Source organism: Gekko japonicus, unplaced genomic scaffold (genome assembly GCF_001447785.1).
Source record: "Gekko japonicus isolate JY-2015 unplaced genomic scaffold, Gekko_japonicus_V1.1 scaffold116, whole genome shotgun sequence".
NCBI lineage: Eukaryota > Metazoa > Chordata > Lepidosauria > Squamata > Gekkonidae > Gekko > Gekko japonicus.
This window is the reverse complement of record NW_015164669.1, coordinates 1,205,721-1,216,527: the sequence shown is the minus strand read 5'-3', so window position 1 is coordinate 1,216,527 and position 10,807 is coordinate 1,205,721. Positions and strand designations below refer to the sequence as shown.

The following is a 10,807-nucleotide window of genomic DNA, read 5'->3' as shown; positions in this document are numbered from 1 at the left end:
GGGAAACATTCCTTTGTCAAAAAGACTTTCTCGAAGCCCACTGCCTCGACGGGAGTACACCTCCCTGGTGCCTTGGGTGTTGTACAAAGCCCAATCATCCTGTGCTGGTGTCTTCCGCGCACCCCAATTCGAAGGGGTTGGAGGCGGCCAAGACAGGTAGGCAGGTAGTCGGGGAATCGCTCCCCCCACAGCACCTTCCCCTGGTGCGGTAGTTGTAACAATCAAAGGTGCGGAGGTAGTTGGGACCGATCCCGTGTCCCCCTCAGTGGTCGGAAGGTTTCCCTCAGACCCGCTCATGGTCTCGCCAGAATCGGGACGATAGGAGAAAAAGAGTTCTAACAATATGTTGGATCCCCAAGCATCGAGAATAAATCCACGTTTCAAAGAAAGTAAAGTTTATTTCAAAGCATTGGAAAGGTACTCAAACACGTTCCTTGTTAGAACTGGGTACAAGCAGTTAGGGCAGACATGATAAAGGGATTCAAGTTAGATACACAACCAATGGATAACTTTCCCGCTGGCGGGCAGGAGAAAACGGTTGCTTGCTCAGGTCCTGGGAACCAGGCGAACAGTAGACATAACACAGGTGCAGTTCGCAGGCTTGATAAGTAAGAAGCTAGCAGCGAAGCATACTCTCCCCCTCACATCCTCCAGTTGTTTTACTTTGGCATTACAGCAGGGAAAACACATAGGCCAGCTGGCAGGGACAGGGATCACATATGTACAACCAGAAGTCACACAGAACACCATGGCAGCTTGAGGCCGGCGGATCGCGTGAGCTCAGGGAGTACTTTGTTCAGCGGTTTAAGAATTTGTCCCCTTGACTCACTTTGCTTGACACTTGGAAGTTCTTTACAGAATAGGCAACACTGACTCCACTGCAATTTCAGTGTCATTTGGTTGAAAAACTGCCACTCAATTCCCTCTGAAATGTTCTCCATAGGAAATAATGGCTGACCGACAGAAAGAGATTGGGAGGGTCTGCAAAAGAAGCCACTTCTACTTTGTGAAAGGAAACAAACAGACTACAACAAGGAGGGATTGCAAATGCAGAGTTTTTGGTGGGGAAATAAGTAATTCTTATAATCAGTCTGTCATGGTAAGAGTGCAAAAATGCAGAAAGAGTGTTTTTTTTTTTAATGCTGTGACTAGCTGGAGCTCTCCTGCTAGGCTGCGCTTTGCCCACCATTTCAGAAATGAGTAGAGAGAAGTGCAACTGCACAAGGAGTCATCTACGTTAGGTGGTCTGTAAAATCAAGCCCCCCTTTGTTCAATATGCTTGAAAATTAAGAGGTCTTTAGATTACAGGGAGGACTGTGTTCTTTGCAAATTTGGTGCCATTATCTTTATAAACATACAACATTTAAAATAATGGTCCTGGGCTCTGGAACACATGGATTTGAATCACAAATCCTGAATCCGCACCCAAAGCCTGGATCCAAAATTGTAACAATGTTTTTCTTAGTGCACCCGACCCCTAGTAGGAGCCACTCACAGATAAGTGGGCCCTTTGCAAGTTGTTAGAACAGTTAAAGGGCCCCAATGCATTCAAAATGCATGTTAAACACAATTGTGCGCTATCATTATATACAAATTAATCTTCTATATGCAAGGCTCCCAGGGGGGTGAGTTAAAAATAAATTATTTTATAACATTTACTATTCCTGGCCAAAGATAATATACAATATTGGAACACTAGGAGTAAGGCTTGTTGTGGAAATAAATACAACAAGCTCTAGAAAGAGGCTCTGGGAGAGTGCCAAGGCCTTGGGCACTCAGTGTCAATGTGCTGTGGTGACCTCAGCAGGGTATAATGACACAGAGTCCACCATTTTCTCCAGAGGAACTAATCTCTGCTACCAGAAGAGCAGTGGTAATTTTCAGTGATCTCCAACCTTCACCTGGTCTGGGGGATGGAGTCTATAGCATTGTACCTCTCTGAGGTCCCACTCCTCCTCAAACCTCACCCTCTCCAGGCACCACCCCTCAAATCTGCATAAATTTCCCAACCTGGAATTGGAAACCCTATCTCCTTCCCAGCCAAGCACCAACCTGCCATTATCTGCCCCTCTTTTTTCAGCTTTGCATCTCCTCCCCGCTCCCTCCTGGAGAACAGTTGTAATTCTGAGTGATTTCCACCTTTCTCCTGAGATTGGCAACAGTGGTTCCCCAGAAGGGAATGGCTGGTTGGGAGGGTGGAGTCTATGGCACTGTACCTGTCTGAGGTCCCACCCTCCTCAAACTTCCCCCTCTCCAGGTTCCATCCCTCAAATCTCCAGGAATTTACCACTTGGAGTTGGCAACCCTATCTCCTTCCCAGCCAATCATCAATCTACCTTTATTTCCCCTTCTCTCTTCAGCTTTCCATTTCCCCCACACACACACCTGCAACCTCTTCTGTGCTCTGAAGCCCTGACTGCCACAGAGTCTATCATTTTCTCCAGGGGAACTGATCTCTGCCATCTGGAGAGTAATTGTAATCCTGAGTGATCTCCAGGCCTCACCTAGAGACTAGCAACAATGGTTTCCAAGGTGGAAAAGTAATCTTTTTCTACAATGGGGACCAAAGCAGCTTACATCATTCTCCTCTCCCCCTTTTGACTTGGACAACAACCCTGTGAGGTGGGTTAGGCTGAAAGTCTGTGACTGGTCCAAAATTGCCCACTCACCTTCTACAGCAAGAACCTGGACCCTGCCCTGAAGCACTGACTGCTACGCCTAGAACAGCCAACCTCCAGGTGGAGCCTGAAGATCACCAGGTATCACAACTGAACTCCAGACAACAGATCTCTCCCCCCTGGATACAATAACTGCTTTGGAAGGTGGTCTATATGGCATTCTGTTCAGCTGAGGCCTCTCCCCTCCCCAAACCTTGGCTTCCAAAGATTCTACTAGAAAATCTCCAAGAATCTCCCTACCTGGAGCTGGCAACCCTAGTCAGGACTGGCCCCAATGAGTTCCTCACAAAGGCCTGCAAAGGGTTTCCTTCCTTTGTCTGAACCAAGCTTGGCTGCCTACCATGGTGAAACGGGCTCTAGTTTACAACTCAGATGTTTGCCTCCTACCCTTGTCCTGTGGGTATATCTCAACTTTGCTGCCACCACTCACGGAATTGTCACTGCCTTTTTAGAGGGCCACTGAGACCCCTCTGGGTGAATCTCCCTATTTGGAGATGGAATCCCCAGTCTTTCGGAGAACCCTGGAAAGTTGGCAACCCAATGGTCTGGACTTTCCTTGCTTCCCTGGGCTACCCCCTCCCTTTGGTATTGTGCAGAGCAGGGGAGACTATGTGGTCAGAGCACAACAGAGATTATTAGCCCAAATCAAATAATTTATTAAACTATTTACAGAGTTATGGAGCACACACACACTGTAGGAGTAAGCACACACCATGAGGTTGTGGACTCAGGATAGGATCATTCCTTTGACTGGCCTCTGGCTGTACTTCAGTCTCTCTCTCTTGCCCAAGACAGCAGGGATATTTCCATTCATTCTCCAGTCCAGCCGACTGTGGAGTGGCTGAATTTCTGCTGCCTCCCAGGGACGAAGACTGCTTTGGGACAGTCCCTATTTTCCTGCACTTTTTGGCCTTGGGGCAGCTGGGAACTGTAGGCCAGCAGATGAGGAAGCCCCATTCAACCCAGTGAGTGATACCCCTGCAGGCCCCTCTCTGGAACTACAGCTCAATTAAACCTTATGGGGGGAACATTTGAAACAAAGAACCACAGCCATCTTACAAACACAGGTAACTGCCATTTTGTGACACCTACCAAGAGCCACTGAGGGGAAAGTTAAGTCCCACACAGGAGGCAAGCAGAAAAAGCATCTTTGTCAAGAGAGAAAGCTGTTTCCCAGTTATTCTGACAGGGCACAGCGGCTGAAGGGGGAGTGGGTGGGGAAGAGGAGCAGACCCAGCACCTGGCCAATGGCACGTGAGTACTCTTAAGAGGTGGCTGACAGGCCAATAGCTGAGGGAGCTTGGAATGTTGCCACTTTAAAACAGAATTATGTATAAGGAGAGATACAATACTGGAAAAACAGCACTACCATAAAATAAGGAATAAACAAATAAACACACTGTTCTTGAAAACAGACTCCAACAACACCAGTATACATGAACAATAACATTGCAAATGGTCAAGATTGTTAATCCTGTAGGGCTTTCTGCCCTGGATTGGCCCAGTTACAGTCTCCATCTCCAAACAAAACAAATCTCTCACCCTGACTCAGTGTGGTTTGCCATCAGAAACTTTGGATTTTGTTGAGACAATACTTATTCAAATGGTTTTTTCAACAGAAAAAAGTTGACCCCACCAGATGACCCCAATGATTTTTGACCCCACGTGATACTATGGGGTCAGGAGAAGCATGAATTTCTGGACATCTGATCTTATTTTGTGTTAATTGTTCCAACGACTTTGGGAAAACCTGTGAGTTCAGCAGAAGCCCAGAAAATGATGTGTTGACTGGAATATGGTGTATTAACTCTGCGAGCTGAGTTAAGATTAGCAGCTGCTGAAATGCCATGAAAAGGCTGTTGGTTCCTACAGGCAACCAGATTCCGCAGGACTGGCTTCCACACATAAGTCCCCCTCCCCCCAACTATTTGCATGTAGAATCATGCTATAGTGGGGTATTTTCTCTTTACCCCAGCATGAAAGTCCTCATTGGAAGTTTCTGGAACATACTCAGGGCTTTTTTTCTGGGGAACACACCAAAATGGAGTTCCGGAACCTCTTCAAGAAAATTATTTTTAAATGTTTAAAAGTTCCTGAGTTTTCAGTATACAGATTGAAAACTTCATTTCCCTCTTGAGGGTTCCAGCACCTCTTTTTCAAAGAAAAAGAGAAAAAGCCCTGCTGCTGATTGCTGAGAATGCAAACAGGTCCCATAGGATAGTGACTCTGACAAAGAAGACCACTCTCATGACTAGGGATGGGCATGAACCTAAAAATTCTCATTCAGTTTGGGGTTTGGGGCAGACTTGAACCAAACCCCAAATCGAACCATATCAAAGATGCCCCAAACTGAACCGGTGGTTCGGATCCCCTTTTGCGTGGCCAGGAGAGAGGGAGATGGGATGGGAAGCCTCTTCCCAGATGATCCCACCCTGCTTTCTCCTGGCAGCGTATCCAGGAGACAGGGAGATAGGACAGGAAGCCTCAATCCCATCCCACTTTCTCCTGGCTGCCTGGCCAGGAGACGGTGAGATGAGATGGGAAGCCTTGATCCCACCCTGGCTGCACAGCCAGGAGACAGGGAGAAGGGATGGGAAGCTTCTTCCCAAACAATCCCACCCCACTTTCTCCCAGCTGCATGGCCAGGAGAGAGAGATATGGGATGGGAAGCCTCATCCCAGATGATCCCACCCTGCTTTCTTCTGGCTGCGTGGCCAGGAGACAGGGAGATGCCAAGCACCTTCCTAGACTGGTGAAATGACTGTCAGTCATTTCAACCTAACAGTGGGGCAGGTGTGCCCATCTGCTTCCAGGCTTAAATAGCCAGCAGCCATTTGAAGCCAACAGCTGATGGGCTGCCCCACACTGCTTAGTTGGTAGGTTTAAATAGCCCAATTAGCCGAACCAAACCAGACAAAGGTCCGGGAAATGTTCGGGGAAGGCATCTCCCATGAACATCTGTTCAGGGGCTGCAAACAGGGCTAAATTCATTATGAATTTTGGCATGTGAACTGGTTTGTGCCCATCCCTACTCATGACTGACAAGAGCTATGAATGGCATGTTGTTTCAGTTAACTGATATGGGAATTTCATCTCTCTCTATCACTGTCCCTGAGGTGTGGGTGCCATCATCATACTGCACCGGCCAGGGGAAATGCAGAAAAATTCAGGAGGAAGGCATGCATGGTAGCAGCATTTTCTTTTTAGGCCAGTAGTAGCCTTTTCTGTTTAGGGTCCATCAGGTTTGAGAATACTGTGTCTTGAGGTCTCTTAAGGCCTATTCTCATGTTCCCCTCCCTGCCTCTGAATTCTCATGAGTCTGATGGCTGAGAAGCCCACAAACCTGTTAGGGTCCTGTCTCTTCAACCTTTCTGGATGAAATTGCATCAGTTTGATTGCTAGAGAACTGAGACATATCAAGATGGGCAAGAGGGTGGTCAAGTGGCAAATAATGGTGTATATGTTATGCTTCTGCACTACCTGTTCGTGTATCCCATGTTATTTCCTGTAACCATATACATCTTTCTAACGGTTTTATATTCATGCCTTTTCAAATGTATCATGCATCTGATTCACCTTGCAGTTTGGTTTTGCAGTGTATTGTGCAGTAGTGCCTCCCAATATACTGTTTAATTTGTATCAGTAACACTCTGGAGTCTATGTCTTCACATTGATAGTCACATCCCTGCCACAGAGATTAGAACCTGTAGTAACAGTGGGCTCCTGTTTAAGGGGACCAAATTGACAAAGCCAGTCTCATTGGGGTATCTTTGAGCATAAGAGGAACTCTCAAACCCTTGACAGATAACTTGATGAAAGGAACTGAAATCAAAATGTATTCTACGGTGGATATACATATTTTGGTGTTGGCTTTTCATAGACTAAAGTATGCTTTACTTTCAGAAAGCCTGGATCTTTTGGGTCAGGTTTTAGCTTACTTAATCTTCTCACGATGGGAATGATATTTCCCTTGTGTGACATCTGTGCCAGAAATGGATGCATCAAATTTTCTAGTGCCAAAGAATTAATGTACCAATATGCATAATCAAATCCTAAAACTAACATGAGCATTTTTTCAAGAATACCAAGCTCTAGGATATTGCAACCATACATATAGTTTCCCAAAAATTCATGGAACAGTAGCTTTTAATAACAGTTTTATCATAAAACCTTTTGCATGTAGTTACAGAAAACGTCCCCTGCATAAAGCTGAATAAATCTTGTGTAATCACTTTTCCTTTTGATCTGTATGTGTAACATGGGGGGAGTATCTCTTTATAATACAAAAAGTAGGCTCTGCATTCAAATTGTTTGTGTCACGCCTTAAAAAACGCAACAATGGAAATTATATTCTTGACTACTCTAAGTAGGACAACGAAGTGGTTAGGAAATTTTGCTTTGAAGTTGGGTGTGCCGAAAAGTGAGATGCACGAACGAATAATTTTGCAAGACTGCTTCTATTCATGGACAGGAGATTTCCCTTTTCTATACTACTACCGAAAACCGACATAAATCCATGCTTCAGTTTAAATACATTGTCATGCCAAAATATTCTGCTAGTTTTAAAATCAGGGATGGGGAAAAGTGTCCAGCACCCTATAATCAATAATAACAACAGACTCTTCTCCTTGGTGGTGGGGGCAAATTGAGGGAGGGGAATGGGGAGGTGACCTAGGAAATATTAGATCCAAACCCACCAATTAATTTCAATAATTTGCGCCAAGATGTTACAAGTGGGAATCTGCGAGAAACTTGTGGGGAGGGGGCATTCCTCCCACCTTTATTTCCCCCCCTACGTCTCTTCCTCTTACTCATTCTCCATCCTTTCACCCCTTCTCTTATTCTTTCCCCGTGTATGTCACTGTCTCTGTGTCCTACCCCATCACTCTTTCTTTCTATCTCTTAATGCCTCCCCACCTCAGCATTCTCCCTTTTTCTCTCTGTCTGCCTTGCCCCCTCTCTTGTTCTCCCGAACCTCATTCTCTTATTCTCTTACTCTCCTTTACACCATTACTGTCTCTTTCTGCTCCCCACCCTGATACCCCCCATTGCCTCCACTGCAAGACCCAGTGCAGCTTCTTTCACACATACACCATCACCACTCTTAGTGGCTCAGCCAAAACAGCTCCAGGCAGACACACCGAGGCTTCCCCCCAACACTGCTGTTCTCAGTGGCTCACCCCAGTGCAGCTCTGGGTGAGCCCACTTAGGCTTCCTCCCCACATTGCCGCTCTCAGTGGCTTGCCTGGCAAAGCTCTGGGCAGGTCTGCCAAGTCTTCCTCCCAGCATCACTGCTGTCAACAGCTCACTTCGTGAAGCTCTGCGTGGGCCAGGCCTGGCTGTAGCACCTGGGCTCCTGGGCTCTACCACTGCAGCAGCTGCTGCCGGGCTCCCAGGAACCTCTGCCTCTCAGTGGCTTTATTTCTAATAAAGGGCTTCTAATGTCCTGGCCCCACTGGTGGACCTACTGATGGCACTGGTATTTCTGGCCACTGTGTGATACAGAGTGTTGGACTGGATGGGCCTTTGGCTTGATCCAACATTGGCATCTCTTATGTTCTTATGTTCTTAATTTGGGGGGGATTTAAACCTCTCAACATAATTTTTTTACCATTTCAGATTTTTCTGCAAACCTAGGGCGTCCTCAAAGTGTGTAGAAAAATCTGTTTGGGGTAATTGTGGCCCCGATCTGCAGATAATACCTGCAGATGACATCTTAAAAGAGGTATTCATCCTCTGCATGAGAGAAGAGGAAATGCCTCTTCTCCAATGACACAATTTATTGTAAGTAGCTGTATTTAAAGCAATTCCATTTTAAAATAAAAACATTTAAATAGTCTTAAAAGAGGTATAAAACCCACATTTTATAGTTAGTTTTATTGATTAATCTGGTGAACCTATAATCCTAAAAATACTTTCTTGGGTGCAAACACCATTCTTTATATAAAATTGGTCTAAAGGCCCTGAGAACTCCAGGAGCTAGGGTTGCGAACTCTGGGTTGGGAGACCCCTGGAGATCTGAGGGCACAGCTTGGGAAAGGAGGTTCTTCCTTTGCATGGGTCTCATGACTCCAGGATTCATCTGCAAAAGTGGTAAGGAATGCAGGGAAAAACCTGTGCACTTTCCATATACATAGTATACAGGCTGACATATTTATTGAGTGAATATATTGAATTGGGCCCAATCAGCTTTTCCATTGGTGCTAAACTGAGGAGGGAGTACCCTTGACCACTCAAAAGGCTATGGTGGAAATCCTGGGATCTGCATGAAAAAAGCCACTTGGAATGGGGGCTGTAATAAGGAGGGGTTTGGGTAAGCTTGTATTTAAAAAGTGACATGTGCTTGGAATCAGAGTCACACCACTGATCACTTTCCTGTTCCAAGTTCCAACTGCTTTACAGACTCACTCAGCTGAACTTTTATGTTAACAGAATGGCTGATGAATCTGGCTATTTGCTCGGTTTACTTATTACACAAAACAGACTTAAACTTTACAGGGAGGGAATTTCACATGCCACACAGCATTTTCCTATGACTCTGCCCTGGGTGCAGCTTGAGGAAGGCCCTTGAAGGAGGGCCCTTGAAGCCAGCATCATGCGGCATCCAGCCAAACATCTTTCCTTTTGTTTTTAAAGTGCAGTTCTGGCTGCAGCCGCAAAGGACTCTGGGAAGTCTGAGCACAGTAAAAAGCATTCCAGGATTGGCTACACTCCCCTTTCTCTCTCACTCTTCCATCTCTCTCTTTCATTCCAGCTTAGCTTATGTCTCCTGAGTATATACATATTCAATTCCAACTATATCAAATTGGAGATAACCGATGTTCTTCTAACTCAGAGTATATCAAATGCCTTTTTTTCCCTTGCTGTCATTGCTGCAAGCCATGTAATGTTATATAGTTTTTACCCTGTGTGTAAAATTTAACATATTTTAACAGCAAAAATGTATTCTTGTATGAGCAAGCTTACCTGAAGTAGTAAGCCAGACGCTGGTTTCACTCTTTGTTGGAATAGCACACTGAGTGTTTGGTTCTGTTGTTCCAGGTCAAAGACTCTTGTTTTCAACTTTAAGCATTCCTCCCTTAGATCCTAGACCAAGAAGGAGAAATCGAAAGATTAACAAAAACAAATGTGAACTGAAAAAGCACATGAATATTATAGTATGTTTGACAGAACATCTATCTTTTAAAGTGAAGCAGGAATTTAAAAAAGTTTCAGCTTCACTAATCTTTCTAATAATTTCTTTAAAGAGAGCATTTTACATATGACATACTTTTGTTTAGGCCGATTAATCATTTTTAAGAGTGCTTTATTAACTTAAGAAATATTTTAACGACTTTCCTTATGTCTGTGTACACAAAGCATGAAAATGATTACATATTTCGAAAACTGAATTATGACTTCCATAAACCTGGAGGCATAACCAACAGCATACTGGAAGTGTTCTTATGTTTTACTTTTGTGTAGGAGAAAGAGGAGCCATGCCAGTTCATATTTCATTGCAGTAACAAACAAATGTGGGAAAGAAGGCAAACTAAACCAATGGTCAGTGGGGAAAAACAGAAGCTACATATACAAACAAGGGAAGCTCTGAAGCAGTTCTGGTCACCACACCTTAAAAAGGATATTATAGCTTTGGAAAAAGTGCAGGAAAAGGCAACTCGAATGATAAAAGGGTTGGAACACTTTCCCTATGAGGAAAGGTTAAAGTGCTTAGGGCTCTTTAGCTTGGAGAAAAGACGACTGAGGGGTGACATGATTGAGGTTTACAAGATTATGCATGGGAAAGAACAGGTAGAGAAAGAGGTACTTTTCTCCCTTTCTCACAATACAAGAACTCGTGGGCACTCAATGAAATTGCTGAGCAGTCGGGTTAGAACAGATAAAAGGAAGTACTTCTTCACCCAAAGAGTGATTATCACATGGAATTCACTGCCACAGGAGGTGGTGGCAGCTACAAGCATGGACGGCTTCAAAAGGGAATTAGATAAGACTTCCGGTCTGGCTCCCGCGTATGGTGGACGCTTCCTCGGGTCGCTCCCGAGGGCGCCTCGCCCGCCCGCGGTGGAGGAGGGAATCCGCGCGAGCGGAGACCCGAACGAGCCCCTCAGAAGAGAGGAGCTCGGATCCGG

The 10,807-nt window shown here is 45.2% G+C and overlaps 1 protein-coding gene across 1 annotated transcript in view; it reads right to left on the bottom strand.

Annotated features, from left to right (window-relative positions):
- The window catches only part of NCKAP5 (NCK associated protein 5), a 647,654-nt gene that overhangs the window by 171,570 nt on the left and 465,277 nt on the right, over positions 1 to 10,807 (bottom strand). The window contains exon 9 of the mRNA XM_015409153.1: positions 9,645 to 9,764. Within this exon, the coding sequence (XP_015264639.1) occupies positions 9,645 to 9,764 (120 nt within the window). The remainder of the gene's footprint in view (positions 1 to 9,644; positions 9,765 to 10,807) is intronic.